This window comes from Lagenorhynchus albirostris, chromosome 17, assembly GCF_949774975.1.
Source record: "Lagenorhynchus albirostris chromosome 17, mLagAlb1.1, whole genome shotgun sequence".
NCBI classification, from domain to species: Eukaryota; Metazoa; Chordata; class Mammalia; order Artiodactyla; family Delphinidae; genus Lagenorhynchus; species Lagenorhynchus albirostris.
Window position 1 is genome coordinate 29189331 of NC_083111.1, and position 18454 is coordinate 29207784.

General features: G+C 36.5%; 1 protein-coding gene across 1 annotated transcript in view; it reads right to left on the reverse strand.

Moving 5' to 3' along the window:
- Positions 1-18454, reverse strand: part of CNGB3 (cyclic nucleotide gated channel subunit beta 3) — a 141125-nt gene that overhangs the window by 72812 nt on the left and 49859 nt on the right. Inside the window, exons 4-5 of the mRNA XM_060127731.1 lie at positions 2037-2182; positions 161-289 (exon numbers count right to left, since the gene is read on the reverse strand). Coding sequence (XP_059983714.1) covers positions 161-289; positions 2037-2182 — 275 coding nt within the window. The remainder of the gene's footprint in view (positions 1-160; positions 290-2036; positions 2183-18454) is intronic.

Here is an 18454-nt window from a genome sequence, read left to right on the forward strand (position 1 = left end):
GGGAAAACAACCCGTTGCAGATAATACAGTTTAAATTCTGCTTTCTAGATAGGTTCAGATCACTGGCTAGAGAAAATGGAAGCTGTCTGTGACTTTGGGTTTCAGGGGTTCTTGGTAACAGCCAGCCCTCCCACTGAGATAATCCACCATTTGATGGTACCTGTGTACGAATCTATGCTTTTTGGAAGTCTGATTCGCTTTAGGTACTCTGTTAGAGGCACCTTCTGATAATGTTCTTCTTTTAGCTTAGCACTGCTTTCTTGTGTTGATGATACAACTGTGGGCTTTGCTTTATAGGAAAAAAGAGATGAAAACATTTTTAAGAGGTTAGGTTAGCTTAATGAGAAAAAAGCTTGGATTTCTTGGAATCAAAACATTCCAAAATCTTCCCCTCTCAATACAGGCAGATGAGGCATTTCATGACATTTAAAATATTGCCATTTGTGAAAATATCCAAGTAATGAAAACATCAAAAGTTGGAAATAAATAGCAGGTTAAAGTTTAAATTAAGTGTCCCAAAGATGTTACAAATAGGATATTTTAAATACAAGTTTCATTCCCACATATTTTGGAACATAAATAGTTAGTGCTTTGGATTTACATTGAACAGAAACATTACAAATGTGCACCATTCCACAGGTTTCAGTTTCATGCTTCTTTTTTTTTTAAGTCTTTATTGAATTTGTTACAATATTGCTTCTGTTTTATGTTTTGGTCTTTTGGCCGCAAAGCCTGTGGGACTCAGCTTCCTGACCAGGGATTGAACCGGCACCCCCTGCATTGGAAGGCAGAGCCTTAACCACTGGACCACCAGGGAAGTCCCCTAGTTTCTTGCTTCTTTAGCTTCATTTATATCCTTCCAGTTATGGGTAAGTAAAGCTCAAAATATTCTTTTCAACAAATCTTTATCAAGCTATAATGACTATATGTTAGACCCTTCTCTTTAAAAAGAAACTATATATAATACATAGTTTATTTTGAAAATCCAGCTTTCTTCCTACAGAATTACAAGGAAATCCTCAACTCCATCCTATGTAATTAACAATTTTGTTTTTATTTATCTGTTATTAAACAACACACTTTCTTCTCTAATTTTTCTATACATTTATAAACATTTTTTATTAAAGATTTTTTAAAAATTAATTAATTAATTAATTTATTTTTGGCTGTGTAGGGTCTTTGTTTCTGTGCAAGGGCTTTCTCTAGTTGCGGCTAGTGGGGGCCACTCTTCATCGCGGTGCGCGGGCTATAAACATTTTATATAGATGTAATTATGGTATATATATGTATATATACTATATATACATATATACACCATGTATCTATGTATATATGACGTATATATCACTTTTGTGCTCTACTTTATTGTACTTATTAATTTTTCATAAGCACATTTCTCTAATTATTAGATAGACTGATAATTGTCTCTCTTCTTATGTGACTAGTTCACTGATGTCCTTTGCTGTGTTGTGTACTCAGGTAGTATTCTTGTATTCTTATTATAAGTGCTTTATTTATTATGGGTATTATTAATTAATATTTACAATAAAACTTTCTATAACAGATATTGTTGTTGGCCTGTGCATATTCTGTGGGCCAGAGGTCATGTGCAGAAGGCTCCTGCATCTCTCTGCCTTGGGGATTTCTCCCAGCTGCCTTGCTTAAAATGCTGGAGTATTAGCAACATTCCCCAGCAGCAACCCTCAGCCAACGAAGGATAGGAGTTGATGGGTTGATACCCCAGCTTCCTCTTCCTTCAGGATAATTCTGATGTGTCATCCACACAGATTTTCAGCTGGCTCAAGCCCCAGTGGCCCACAGCAGTAACGCTTCATTAACACACCTTTATTGTCTTAACTCCCTTCTCTGTCTCTCTTGCCCACCCTCACCTCCTGGAGCACCCTCAATATAAAATATTTATAGTTAAATCATTGTCTTGGGGTTGGCTTTTGGGGAACCCCAAACTAAAACTTTTGCAAAATACATGTCCACTCATAACCTCCTTCTTCCTGGAACTTTGAGTTCACACTGCTCACCAGTTTGGGGGCTGCCTTCAGGTGAGGACATATCACCTTCCACCAACTTTCTCTTGTAGAAATCTGTTCTTTGATGCAATCTCCTCACTAGGTTGTGTAGCTGGGCATCGGCATACTCATTAATAACAGGGGCTCCAAGCGGTTTGCTTTTTGGACTAAATGAGAAGAAAAAAAAGGTGACCGAGTTGGACCCATGAGGAGAAACATACAGGGAAGGGATTAAGTCTCTTCACCTTCCTTATATACCCAAGATTATTAACTGCTTCTTTCTGCAATTGGATAGAACAACTTAAGCATTAAATTTGATGGAAATAGTGCTCATGCAATACAGATTTTCCATTGAAAAATTAGAATCCAGAAATAGCAAAGGAGTATTCTTGACTGTGGTTCTGCCATTAGACTGTATAGTGAGAAGAAAAAAAGCTATAGTTGACAAAATAGGCAGAGTTGTAAGATGGCTCCTTTGTGTACATGTCCTGCATGATCCCAGGGAAAATTAATATGGTGGATTTTACTCCTGTAATTAGTTGTGTTATGTGGCTCAGTTGATTTTAAGACAAGGAAATTATATAGCTGGGCCTGATGTAACCAAATGAGCCCTTTAAAAGCAGAGAGTTTCTCCAGATGGTGACAGAAGAAAAAGTCAGAGATTTGAAGCACAAGCGGAACTTTACTTGAGAGAAATTCTCCATTTTGGGCTTTGAAGGAGAAAAGGGTCCCCTGATAAGAATTGCATGAGGCCTCTAGGAGCTGAGAGTGATCCCTGGCTAGTTAACAAGGAAACAAGGACCTCAGTCCTGCAACCATAAAAAACTGCATTTTGCCAATAATTTGAATGAGATTAGAAGGAGATTCTTCTTTGGTGCCTCCAGGTAAGAACCCAGCCAGGCCTGGCTGACACCTTGATATCAGCTGTGTAAGACCTTAAGCAGGGAACCCAGCCAAGCCCACCCAGACTTCTGATCTATGGAACTGTGAGCTTGTAAATGGGTGTTGTTTTAGGTTTCTAAAATTGCCATAATTTGTTATTCAGCAGTAGAAAACTAATATATCTAGTGTGCTTTAATGAACTTCCTTTCTAAGAAAACATATAAAGCATAACATAAAGTAAGTCACCTACATACAAACGAGTTCCATTCCAAGAGCATGTTCGTAAGTCCAATTTGTTCATAAGTCCAACAAAGTTAGCCTAGGTACTCAACTAACACAATTGGCTATGTAGTACTGTCCTGTATTAGGTTTATAATACTTTTTTTTCACACAAATAATACATTAAAAACAAACAAAAAATAAAGAAAACATTTACAGTTTTATAGTATAGTACCTTGAAAAGTACAGTAGTACAGTACATCAGCTGGCATCCAGGGGCTGGCATTGAGTGAACAGGCAAGAAGAGTTACTGACTGGAGGAGGGAGAGGAGGTGGGAGATGGTAGAGCTGAAGGATCATCAGCAACAGGAGACAGAGGGCAAGCTGCAGTTTCACTCATGCCTGCCATTGACGGCACATGTTCTGGTTCCTCACTGGATTCAATTCTATCTACCCTTTTGAAAAAATTATCCAGTGATGTCTGGGTAGTAGCTCTTTTTTTCTCATCATAAATGACACGGTAGCACTGGATTGCATTCTGAATGGCTGCTGCAACCTTCATGTACCGTTCTATGTTCGGGTCCTGTGCCTCAAAAACTAACAGTGACTCCTCAAATAAAGAAAATCCCCTTGCCATTCCCTGCATCGTGAATCTCTTTCGTTCTTCAGTTACTTCTTCTTCCTCTTGTCTCTCTTTGTCCTTCCTCTGGGCCTCCAATTCCACCAGGTCTTCATCAGTAAGCTCCTTGTGTTGCACAGCAAGGAGCTCAGTAAAATTGTCCTCTTGCAGATCTAGCTCCAGCTTCTCACTGAGAGTCACTAAGTTGCTGAAGACCTCCTTGGATTCCTCATCCACCTTCTCAAATCCACAAAAATCATGACCAAACTGCGGGCAAAGGTTCTTCCAAACCCCATTCATGGTGACGGCTGTAACCTCATGCCAAGCAAAGTCAATGGTTTTTTTTATGGTCTTGTAGATGTTATTGTCCTTCCAAAATTGTCACAAGATTGTTCCTGATTTGTCACTCACCTTTACTGCCTGATGAAAAGTGTGACATAAATATTTCTTGAAAGTCCCTATAACTCCCTGGTCCATGGGTTGGATGAACGACGAAATATTCAGTGGCAGATTCACTACTTTGACGCTGGGATGACAGTCGTCCATGAATGGGAGGTGGCCCGGAGCATTGTCCAGCAGCAAAAGAATGTTGAATGGGACATCCTTCTCCAAGCAATATTACTCTACCTCCAGGATAAAGGGTGGAAAAACTAATCCTGGAAAATGGCCTGTGCAACCTGGACTTTGGAGTTACTCTTCTACACAACAGGAAGAGAGCCCTTGGCTATGTTTTTAAGGGCTCCTGGGTTCTCTGAATGATAAACTAAGAGAGGCTTCAGCTTCATATCACCAGAAGTATTGCCACCAAACAACAGAATTAGCCTATCCTTTGCTGCTTTATAGGGTGGCATCAACTTTTCCTCCTTATTGATGTAACTTTGGTCTGGTATCCCCTTCCAGCACAGTCCTGCCACATTCACATTAAAAACCTGCTTGGGCAAATACGTGCCTTCATCAATAATTTCTTGAAGCATTTCAGGAAATTCCTGGGCAGCTACCGTATCTGCACTCACTGCCTTGCCACTTACTTTTTTTTTTTTTTTTTTTGCCACTTACTTTTATGTTGTGAATGTCGGCTCTGGTCTCGAATCGATAAAACCAGCCATGGTTGGCATTAAAAGATATGCCCTCTGATACTTCACTGTGTTTCTTCTTCAAGTCTTCATAAAGGCTTTTAGCTTTCTCTCGAAACAGCATTAAGCTGAGCAGGACTCAATGCTGATGCTGATCCTGCGTCCACAGGATGGAGAAGTTTCTCCATCTCCTCCATCACTTTTCCACGATTCTTCAATATTATTGTCAGCATCATTGGCACAGCAGACTTCACATGTTCCATGACCTTGTCCTTGTTCTTTAGAATCATGCCGATGGTTGAATGATTTATGTTATAAAAGTGAGCGATGTCTACCATCTTTTCACCTCACTCTCCTCTCTCAGTTATTTTCACTTTTGTTTCCATCATTATTGCTTGGTACTTCTTAGCAGTAACAGCTACATCACTGCTGCTTTTACATTTGCTTCCAGACATCCTGGGCTTGAAATAAAGATACTGTACTATGTACTCTATATAATACTGTATACTAAAATACACAAAAGCACAACCACTTGTAAAGAATGCATGCATGTGACAATGTACGCCAGACACATGAACTAACTTAAATGTACATGTGAACGTATGTTCATGTCTTTGAAAGTTTGCAACTTGAAAGTTCATAGGTAGGGGACTTACTGTATAAACTAGTATACTTCATAATGATCTAAGTTTCCTCACAGCTTTTCCTCAAAGCTCTAACTCACTCTCTACCTTCCTTCTGAGTATGACACTGGGTCTACATGGGCCCCCGTAAATTCTATACGTTCTTACCTCCTCAAATCCATATTTGCCCTTTCCATCTCACTTCCAAACTGGAACCCATGTGGTTCACATTGGAAATGGGTAACCTGTGGATTCCGTTTAAAGAGCCCCTCTCCACTAATATCCATTTTCCACCAGGTCCACAAATATATCATAAATCTAGTTGTTTACAAATTCCCCAACCATTGGTGTCTTTCTCTCTCTCCTTATAATTATCATAGGATAACTTATACCTCTTTCAAATGTCTAAAGCCCTGCTTCAGCATCAAGATTCTTCAAGTGTGTCCCACTAAGACCTCTATAAACCATTCGAGAATGGAGAAGATGGAGCTGCAGTGGAAGAAAATCTGATACATCGTACACAATACAGAAATAGGAGGACATTCAGTCTACAAAACCAAGAAAACCTTTTTTTCTGAGTAAGATGTGTTGTCATTTATATCATTTAATAAATTTCTGCTTAAAAATCTTAGTCTGCTTAGAAGTTTATTCATCCATCAAACAGTTATTGAGTTTCTACTTTTTGTACTGGAAATAGAAAGATAAGTTAAACAGATACTAACTCTATGGATGTTCATAGTTTAATGGGGGAGGCAAGGATGTAAATAAGTATCTAATAATAAGTAATAAAAATATGTACAAAATGCTATGCTCACACTGAACTTGGCCTGCGGTATCAAGGAGTGGCTTCACAGAGAAAGCATCCTTAGTCTGGAAGGATTAGAAGGTCTTTGACAGAAAAATGAAATAAGGGCCTTCCAGGCCTTGAGAACAATATGTTCAAAGATGTGAAAAAAATATGACATGTCAGCAAGTATTTTGGCGTGACTGGAAGACAGTGTGTATGTGGAGGGCACCAGGTGGTGGGGTGTGTCAGAAGTGATGGTGGTTAGGTCTGGAAAGGTGAGTGGGGTCAGCTTATGATGGTTCCTGTATGATCTGCTTAGGAGTTTAAACATTGACCTATGGGCTAAAGGGAACCAACAGAGAATATTAAGCAAATGAGGGGTACGAGCAGATAGAAGTTTTGGAAAAGTAACAATAATCCAATATTATATACTGTGTTCCAAGGCCACAACCTTGGAATTTGCTGACATTTAAGGAGTAGCACAAGTAAAGGAACCGAGAAGTAGCAGTGAGAGAGGTAAAGCTGAGAGAGAAAAATATCGCAGAAGTTGGGGAAGGTAAGAGTTTGACAAAAGAAGTCAGTACACAAAGTGAGTAAGATGGGGACTAGGGGAAGACTTTAATTTAGCAAGTAAGATTTCATTTTTAAGAAAATTGGTTGGGGAAAAGTGTAATGTCATCAAATTTTGTCATTTTTCTCTTCATTTGTCTTAACAAGTATTTTGTAAAAGAAGTACTTAGAACCTGCCTTTGTTCTCTAAATAACATTTTAGATTTCCATTCATTAGTTCCTAAATTCATTTAAAAGAAGTATTTATTTCTTATAATAAGATCTGCTTGAATAATTTTTGGTTTTTGCAAACTTTGCTAGATTCTTCTTAATTAATGCCTAATTAAGAATTAATTCATTTTTCAATGACTTAACTCATTTAAAAAATTCCAGTTGGTCAAAGTCTTTAAAACCTGCTATTTCTTTCTTGAATAACAGACAGGAATTAGGTAAAGAAAATTATACTCCAGGAAAGGTGTGACCAAAATGGAGGAGTAGGGAGACCCTGAATTCACCTCCTCCCACAGGTACATCCAAATTACAACTATCTATGAGCAACTATCTAACAGAGCAACTATGTATGAGGAAGACCTGAAGACTAGCAGAAATAATTTTCCAATTAAAGATATAAAGATGGGACCACAACAAGATGGGTAGGAGGGGTGGAGACATGGTATATTCAGGACCCACATTCCTGGGTCAGTGATCCACAAATGGGAGGAATATCACAGTCACAGAGGTCCTCCCCAAGGAGTGAGGGATCTGAACCCCAAATTGGGCTCTTCAGACTGGTGGTCCTGCATTGGGAAGATGAACCCCTGTAGTGTCCAGCTTTGAAAACCAGTGGGGCTTATGTTTGGGAGAGCCAGAAGACTACAGGAAACAATGACTCTACTCTAAACAGGTGCATGTAAAATCTCACTCTCTACGTGTCTTAGCACAGAGGCAATAGTTTAAGAGGAACGTGGGTCAGATCCCCTTGCTCATCTTGAAAAGCCTCCTGGAGAGGCAGGAGGCAACTGGGCCTCCCCCTGGGGATGGAAATGCTGGCTGCAGCCCGTTTCGGGAGCTTGTTGCACTGTGTGGACACTGGTGCTGGAAAGTGTCATTTAGGAATCCTCCCTCTAGCATATTAGCACTGGGGGCTTACCTGCCTACCAGTGGACTGGCACCAGACCCACTGCCTCTTATCCATGAACGGATCTGGCTGTGACCACTGGCAGGCTGGTACTAGTCTTGTGGCCCCATGACCCCAGGCTTAGCAGCCAGGCATGAGGGGACGTGCCCCACCTAACACTGGGCCACAGTCACTGCATGAAGCAAGGCCTTGCAGTCAAGTGGGCTGGGGAAAGCCTTGCTTAACAGCGTGCCCACAGAAGTCAGACCTACCACAACAGACGGGGGCTCACAACCCACATGGGGCACGCTTAGAGCATATATCTCTGGTGACCACAACAGTATAAGACTAGAAATCAACTACAATTTTAAAAAATGCAAAACACACAAACACTTGTAGTCGAAACAATATGCTACTAAACAACCAATGGGTCAATAAAAATATCCAAGAGAAAATAAAAAAATACCTGAAGACAAATGTAAATGAAAACACAACATTCCAAAATTAATGGGAGGCAGCAAAAGCAAGTTCTAAAGGGAAGTTTATAGAGATACAGACCTACCTCAGAAAGCAAGAAAAATCTCAAATAACACTCTATCCTTAAATCTAAAGAACTAGAAAAAACAAGAACAACCAAAGCTCAAAGTTAGAATGAAGGGAATAATAAAGTCCCAAGCAGAAATAAATGAGAGACCAAAAATAAATAAATAAGTAAATAAATAAATAAATAAAATAAATAGAAAAGATCAGTGAAACTAAGAGCTGGTTCTTTGAAAAAATAAACAAAATTGACAAACCTTTAGCCAGACTCATCAAGAAATAAAGAGAAATAAATAAAATCAGAATAAATAAAATAAAATAAAATAAATAAAATCAGAAATGAAAGAAATTTCCTTTGATACTGCAGAAATACAAAGGATCATAACATGAGCAATTATACACCAATAAAATGAAAAATCTGGAAGAAATGGATAAATTCCTAGAAATGTATGATCTTCCAAGAGTGAATCAAGAAGAAATAGACAAATATGAACAGACCAATTATCAATAATGAAAGTGAGTCTGTACTAAAAAATCCCAATGATCCCATCTTGTCCAGGACAAGATATTTATGATAAAAACTCTCAACAAAGTGGGTAAAGAAGGAACATACCTCAACATGAAAAAGGCCATGTATGACAAATCCACAGCCAACATCTTACTCAATGGTGAAAAGCTGAAAGCCTTTCCTCTAAGTTCAGGAACACGATAAGTATAATCTTGCCACTTTTATTCAACATAGTATTGGAAGTCTTAGTCACAGCAATCAGACAAGAAATAAATTAAAAGCTTTCAAATTTGAAAGGAAGAAGTAAAACTGTCACTATTTGAAAATGACATGGTAATATATATAGAAAATCTTTGACACCAGCAAAAAACTATTAGAACTAATGAATGAATTCAGTAAAGTTGTAGGATACATAATTAATATACAAAAATCTGTTGCATTTCTAAACACTAATAATGAACTATCAGAAAGAGAATTAAGAAAACAATCCCAGTCACTACTGCATCCAAAAAAAAAAAAAATACCCATGAAAAAAATCCTACCAAGGAGGCAAAAATCTGGTACTCAAAATATCAATGTCATTTTTCACAGAACTAGAAGAAATCATTCTAAAATTTGTATGGAAACACAAAAGATCTCTAACAGCCAAAGCAATCCTGAAAAAGAGAAATGATGAATTTATCATGCTTTCTGATTTCAAACTTTGTAACAAAGCTAGTGTAATAAAAACATTATGGTACTGACCAAAAACACACACATAGAACAATGGAACGAAATAAAGACCCCAGAAATAAACCCACACGTATATGGTCAATTAAATACGACAATGGAAACAAGACTATACAATGGAAAACTCTTCCATAAATGGTGTCGGGAAAACTGGACAGCTACATGCAAAAGAATCAAACTGCACTACTTCCCCACACCATATACAAAAATAAACTCATAATATATTAAAGAATTAAATGTAAGACCTGAAACCACAAAACTCCTGGAAGAAAACATAAGCAGCATGCCCTTTGACATTGGTTTTAGCAATATTTTTTGGATCTGTCTCCTCAGGCAAGGAGAACAAAAGCAAAAATAAACAGATGCGATTACATTGAACTATAAAGCTTTTGCACGGGAAAGGAAACTAGCAACAAAATAAAAATTCAGCTTACTGACGGGGAGAATATATTTGCAAACAATATATGCAGTAAGGGATTAATATCCAAACTATACAATGAGCTCATACAGCTCAACATCATAAAAACAAAAAAACCTGATTAAGAAATGGGTGTAGGATCTGAATAGACATTTTTCTAAAGAAGACATACAGATAACCAAAAGACACATGAAAAGTTGCTCAACGTTAGTAATCATCAGGGAACTCCAAATCAAATCCACAATGAGATATCACCTCACACCCATCACAATGGCTATTAAAAAATTACAGGACTATGTGAGGATGTGGAGAAAAGGGAAACCTCATGCACTGTTCGTGAAAGTGTAAATTGATGCAGCCACTATGGAAAACAGTAAGAGGTTTCTCAAAAAGTTAAAAATAGAACTACCATATGATCAAGAGAATCCACTTCTGGGTTATTTGCCCAAAGAAAATAAAACGCTAATTGGAAAAGGTATATGCACAACAATGTATATTGTAGCACTATTTACAGTAGCCAAGATATTGAAGCAACCTAAGTGTCCATTGGTAGACAAATGGATAAAGAAGATGTGGCATATATATATAAAATATAATATTATTCAGCCTTAAAAATAATAAAATATTGGCATTTTTTACAACATGGATGGATCTAGAGCATTACCCTGAGATAAATCAGCTAGAAGAAGACAAATAATGTATGATCCCAATTATATGTGGATTCTAAAAACAAATAAATAAAACAAAAGTATAACAGGCTATAGATACATAGAACAAATGGGTGGTTGCCAGAAGGGAAAAGGTAGAGGTAGGTAAAACTGATGAAAGGGATTAAGAGGTACAGACTTCCAGTTATAATATAAATAAGACACATGATGTAATATACATCATAATAAATATGGTCAATAATGTTTAATAACTTTATCAGGGGACAGATGGCTACCAGACTTATGGTGGTGATCATTTCATAATTTATGAAAATGTCAAATCTCCATGTAGTATACTTAAAAATAACATAATATTGTACATCAACTATATTTCAATAAAAAAGAATATTATTTTCTAATTTGGGAAGTTTGGGATGGGGAGAGGAGCAGGTCAGTTTTTTCAGTCTTGTATTTGTATTAATTAATGATAAATTCAGAGAGATGTCCTCAAAAGTTACATTTGAAGAAAAGAAATCTGATTTGAATAAGTGAAAATTTTTGTAGGATTAAATTTCTGAACAAAAATACTTGAAATTTGCACAAAATTCTGATTTTTATCAATGTATCTTGTGCTCTATCATAAAACCTACAAATTTTAAGCAAAAACTTGGGTCATTAATATATAACTTAACCAATTCTCACTTTGCTGTCTTCTCACATTTACCTCTAAATACTCTGAAAACTTTGAGTTGCTTGTCACATTTCATTTCTACATATGGTATAGTTTGTAAACATTAATTTGTACATATGATAATGTACATATGGATATTATGATCCACAAGTTCCTAACCTAAATTATTCTTGATCTGTGTAGGACAGCCTATGATACATTTATGGCTACAAACCTTGTTTGCAAACCTCTTCCAGCAGTCTACTGTCTAGATCTCTTCTTCTGTTAATCTGTAAGTGCTGGAGGTTGTGTACATAACACTTATTTTTATTGTTATGAATCACATTCTAATGGTCCATAATAAGTGTGGTGGTGCCTAAGTTTGTTAAAAGTTAAGTGACTACTTAAGACTAAAGTCACCAAAAAGTTACAAAAATATTGCCACATAGATTTTAAATTTATATCCGTAAGTCCCATATGTACACGTATATGCACACATATACACATACAAACACATCAACAACATAAGAAGAGTAACCCTTTCCAAATCTTTACCCAATTGGAAAGAGAATTTGGGTTTCTTTTATAGCATATGAATATCAACATGAAATAGTCTTAATACTAATACATTTCATTTTAATAAACATCTTAAATTCCCTAAAGAATTTCAGGTTTGAGAGTAAAGTAAGCAACAACTATATAATTTATTTTATACAATACCAGACTGAATGAGTCAAAGAATAAGTTCACAAATGTTCCTGAAAATTGGTGTCTTGGGGAAGTTGAGATGCATTTTGAATGTCACATTCATTTATGCTACAGATATTTTTGCACACTAGTTTTCATCAGGAAAGATACCATACTCTGTATTCACTTTGAAGATTCTTTAGTTAATAGCCCTCTCTTTCATTTTACATGTGCCCTTACATTTGTTCTTACTTATTAGCTTCCTCTGAGTAAATTGCTCTTTTCTTTAAGAATTGATCTGTTAGAATGTGCTATGGACTGAATATTGTCCCCCCCAAATTCATATGTTGATATCATAACCCCCAATGTGACTATTTGGAGATGGGACCTTTAGGAAGGTAATTAAAGTTAAATAGGGTCATAAGAGTGAGATCCTAATCCAACAGGATTGGTGTCCTTATAAGAAGAGGAAGAGACACCAGAGAGCTCTCTCTCTCTGTACATTTACAGAAGAAAGGCCAAGTGAGGACATAATAATAAGGTAGCTGTCTACAAGCCAAGAAAAGAAGTCTTTACAAACTATGACAGTCCTTTGATCTGGACTTCTAGCTTCCAGAACTGTAAGAAAATAAATTTCTGTTGTTTAAGCTGCCCAGTCTGTGGTATTTTGTTATGACAGCCTGAGCAGACTATTACAGAATGCTTACACGTCTAGAAAAAAAAAGGGTAAAGCTATTTTAAGAAGCAGATAAAAAATTAGATCAAGAAAATAGGCTGAATGCCATAAATCTCTATAAATGACAGAAAAGGTAATTAAGAAAATCTACAGTGATGGAAAACAGGAAATTGTTAGCTGGAAAATAGGAAATGTGAGAAGTTTCTTAGTGACAGAAAGTACATGGCTTCATGTACTCATTAACTCATTTAATTCTCAAAAATTCTCACAAATTGTGAAGCTCTTAGAGCAGGCCACTGTTGTTATTATTAATGAAGAAAACCACTACCTAAAACACTCACAGATGTTTCTTGCAAAGTGAGAAGGGTTCTGGAAGTACTCTACCCTTGAAGAGGGTGGTTCAAGAGCCACAGTCTACCATTACGGTGATTATATGAGGAACAATGTTCACAGTAAGTGAAGTAGGTTGACTTCTTTCTCACCAAGTCTGCACGGAGTGGATGAAAGCAGAAGCAATTGTCTCTAGGGTGGGGCAGTACTATGGGCTTTGGACTGGAGAAGCAGAGCTGTATCCCAGGTGTTTGGCAAAACTCAGAGGGAATAGGGGACTATATGCCCAGACAATGAGTTAGTGTTATACCCTTAGCAATTTTTAAATTAAAGTATAGTTTATTTACAAAATTGTGTTAGCTTCAGGTGTACAGCATAGTGATTCAGGTTTTTGGCTGAATTAATTTCAGATATTTCATTATAGGTTATTACAAGATATTGGGTATAAGTCATAGTGTTTTACTGTAATCCTTGTTGCTTATCTATTTTTTTCTTAGCAATGCTTTCCCCCACAATCACTGTAGAAAGAAGACAGTAAATGGAACAGAATCCATAGCAATGGCTTATCACGTGGTGGGATGAATTGAGGAGGTAGAGTGAGAGAGGGTTTAGTGGGACTGATCGTCCCCAGGTGACAGCAATTAAGGGGGGCAATGTCTGCAGAGAATTAAAAAAATATACATAACTAAAAGTCAGTCTTTTTATTGTCACTATGTGCTGATAGTAAACAATGTTGATTATAAAATACTTCCATCCCTAAGGTAGACCACATCTATTATCTCCCTTTGTATACAGCTGATCTACTGAAGTTATGGAGAATTTCAATACAATGATGATTACACAAGCCAAAGATTGTCAAACAATTGTGCAAAATCAGCACTATGAGAAGCATTAAAGAAAACAAAAACTAGTACCTGAGGAAATGAACAAAACAGACAATAATTTTTATAAAAGATTTATATCTTCATGGAGATAAGAGAGGGAATCTATTTTATGTTACTTAGAATGTTAATTGTGAAAGACAATCAACTAGAGACTTGGAGATAAAAATTTTAACCATCCAAAAATCAAAAATAAAATAACAACAACAATAAAAACAAAAAAATTTATGAGATTAGCTAAATTACAGAATGGACAAAACTGAAGAGAGAATTAGTAAGCTGAAGAATTCTCCCAGAATATAACACAGAAGGACAGGAAATATAAAAGCATGCAAGACGTGGTAAGAGGATTGATGGTAAAAAAAGGTAAGTAAGACATGAAAGATAGATCTAGAAGTTCTAACAAAAGCTAGATAAGTTCCCAAAGGAGAGAATAGAGAAAAAGAAGGAGATAAATTAATTAAAACTATAGAGAAACCTTTTTTATAGAGCTGAAGAAATGCACAAGTCTTTAGATTTAAAAAGGTCACCAAATGTGAGTGAGATAAGTAAGAGAAAACCCAAACCTAGCAAACTGGTTAAATCTCAGAACATTAAGATTAAAGAGAAAAATACTAAAAGCTTCCAGAGGTGGAAAAAATTACCTATAAATAAAGAAGCATTAGATTGGCATGAGATTTCTCATTGGCACTACTGGATACTAGAAATTTCTAGAAAATATTAGAAGACTTAGCAATTTCTAAGGGAAAATGAATTTTTCTTGAACTCCATGGTGTCAAACCTTATGTAAGACCAGCTCTTTGCTTTGCTCAGGAAGACTTAACCTTCCAAGCATAGCTCTGACTTGCTTATAAAGCAGTAAATTCAATATTCATATCAGGTGTTGTATGGAGGCTTCTTCCTCTGATGCTAGGAATATAATTTAAAAGGTAAAATAGTTTAAAAAGAGGAAGCAGATGAAGGAGTTGGGATTTTTTCCTGGTGGAGAATATAGAGCTCCGATAAAAACTATGTTGAGAAATTCAGTTCAGGCCTTGAGACTAAAGTACATTCTCCAACTTTTCCCTGAATCTAAATTGAAGCCACATGCTGAAGAGAGATATGCTATTTCTTCAGGGCAGACTGTGGATCTACTCATCCACCTACTAATCTTAAGTGAAAATATTCCCTAAGTAGAAATCTGCACCCAGTTAGTTTTACTGCATCAGAGAGGACAAAATCTAGAGAAAGGACAAGGCTTGGTTTCCTTTCCTTAAGGCACAGTAATCCCAATCATTACTAAACAATGGAAGATGAATGTTTTGGGTTCTGACTTCTTCTGCTATGAGTAAATTGGGAATGAGACCGTGGATAGCAAGAGGCAGGTGTGACAAAGATAGTGTAGAACAATTTCAACTCCCCCCTCAAAAATGTCAATTACCTTGAGGCATATTTGTAATTGTTTTAGCAGCAGTACATGTTGCTGTGGCCTGAGGATGGAACAGAAGCTCATGATGCAGAGATTGATTTCCTCCATAAGGATGCCAGTGGAGAGCTCCTGGCAGGAAGGGCTTCCCTTTGGAGCAATTCAATAATTTAAGTGTGAAGAAAGGTAATTTATAGAAAGAGAGAAACCAAGACTGTCTGAGTCAATGAAGCAAAATCACAAGAGAGCCTCAGAGAAACTGAAAATAGCACAGAAATAAATCAGACTAGGCAGACTAGGGAGGAGAATTCAGGGTGAGGATCATCAAATAAGTGGAGTTAGGTTATGATTCTGCACACTGGGGCACAGGACTGTTGAACAGAAGTCTGAACTCTGGTGGCTTGTGTGTAGTTTCGATCAGCTTTTTAAAAATTAAAGTGTAATTGACATACAATATTATATTAGCTTCAGGTGTACAACATAGTGATTCAACATTTACATATATTATGAGATGATCACCATGATAAGTCTAGTTACCAGATGTCACCATTTAAAATTAATACAATATTATTGTATATTTTTATATTTTTATTTTATATTTTTATTTATTTATTCTTTTTGCGGTACGCAGGCCTCTCACTGTTGAGGCCTCTCCTGTTGCGGCCTCTCCTGTTGCGGAGCACAGGCTCCAGATGCGCAGGCTCAGTGGCCATGGCTCACGGGCCCAGCTGCTCCGCGGCATGTGAGATCTTCCCGGACTGGGGCACAAACCCGCGTCCCCTGCATCGGCAGGCGGACTCTCAACCACTGCGCCACCAGGGAAGCCCTATTGTATATTTTTAATACAATATATTCCTTATTCTGTGTATTACATCCCCATGACTTATCTATTTTATAACAGAAAGTTTGTACCTCTTAATCCCCTTCAATTATTTCGCCTATCCCCTTACTCCTCTTCTCTCTGGCAACCATCCATTTGTTCTCTGTATCTATGAGTCTGTTTTAGTTTAGTTTAGTTAGTTTTGTAAGTGAAATCATAAGGTATTTGTCTTTCTCTATCTGACTTAATCCAGTTAGCATAAAACCCTCTAGGCTCACCCAGTTTGTCCCAAATGGCAAGATTTCATTATTTCTTATGGCTGAGCAATATTCCACTGTATATATGTGATATACATATATATTACATCTTCTTTATCTATTCATCTATCAATAGACACTTAGGTCGCTTCCATATCTTGGCTACTGTAAATAGTGCTGCAATACACATTGAGGTGCATATATCTTTTCCAATTAGTGTTTTTATTTTCTTTGGGTAAATACCCAGAAGTGGAGTTGCTGGATCATATGGTAGTTCTATTTCTAATTTTTTGAGAAATTTCCATACTGTTTTCCATAGTGGCTGTACCAGTTTATACTCCTACCAACAGTGAACAAGGGTTTCCTTTTCTCCACATTCTCACAAACACCTGTTATATTTTGTCTTTTTGATGATAGCCTTTCTGAACCCTCCTTGAGTCCCTGGAAGAAATCCCACTTGATCATAGTGTATGATCCTTTTAATGTATTGTTGACTTTGGTTTGCTCATATTTCATTGAGGATTTTTGCATCTATGTTCATCAAGTATATTAGACTGTAATTTTCTTTTTTTGTGTGATGTTTTTATCCGGTTTTGGTATCAGGATGATGCCGACCTTGTTGAAAGAGTTTGGAAGCGTTCCTTCTTCTTCAATTTTTTGGAATAGTTTGAGAAGGTTAAGTGTTAACTTTTCTTTAAATGATTGGTAAAATTTATGTGCACAGCTGTCTTGTTCTGGACTTTGGTTTGTTGAGAGTTTTTTTTTTTTTTTAGCACTGATTCACTTTCTTTACTGATAATTGGTCTGTTCATATTATCGATTTCTTCCTGATTCAGTCTTGGAAGATTGTACATTTCTAGGAATTTATCCATTTCATCCAGATTGTCCATTTTGGTAATTTCTTATGATCGTTTGTATTTCTGCGGTGTCAGAGGCAACTTCTCTTTCATTTCTGATTTTATTTATTTGGGTTCTCTCTATCTCTTGATGAGTCTGGCTAAAAGTTTATCAATTTTGTTTATCTTTTCAAAGAACCAGCTCTTAGTTTCATTGATCATTTTTCTTGTTTTTTTTGTCTCTGTTTCATTTATTTCTTCTCTGATCTTTTTTATTTCCTTCCTTCTAACTTTGAGCTTTGTTTCTTCTTTTTCTTTTTGTAGTTTGTAGTATAAACTTCCCTCTTAGAACTGCTTGTGCTGCCTCACATTGATTTTGTAATGTTATGTTTCCATTTTCATTTGTCCCCAGGTATTTTTTTATTGCCACTTTGATATTTTTAGTGACCCATTGGTTGTTGTGTAGCATATTGTTTAGACTCCATCTGTTTTTTTTTTTTTCAGTTTTAAAAATAATTGTAGTTGATTTCTAGTCTCATACTGTTGTGGTTAGAAGTGATGTTTCACATGATTTAAATCTTCTTCAAATTATTGAGATTTGTTTTGTGGTCTAACATGTGTTGTATCCTGGAGAATATTCCATATACACTTGAAAACAATGTGTACTTTGCTGTTTTGGATGGAATGTTCTCTATATATCTATTAAATTTACCGGTCTAATATATCATTCAAGGCCAGTGTTTCCTTATTGATTTTCTGTCTGAATGATTTATCCTTTGCTGTAAGTGGTGTATTAGAGTCCCTTACTATATTGTTTTATTGTCAATTTCTCTTTCTATGTCTGTTAATATTCTTTTATATATTTAGGTCTGCTATTTTGGGTGCATTAGTATTTTAAAGTGTTATATCCTCTTGTTGGATTGATCCCTGTATCATTATGCAATATCCTTTTAAAAATCTCTTTTAGAAACTTGTTTTTATGTCTGTTTTGTCTGACATAAGTATTGCTACCCCAGCTTTCTTTTTGTTTCCATTTGCATATAATACCTTTTCCTTTCCCTCACTTTCAGACTTTGTGTATCTTCAGATCTGAAGTGTGTCTCCTGCAGGCATTATATAGATGGGTCTTGTTTTTGTGTTCATTCAGCAACTCTATG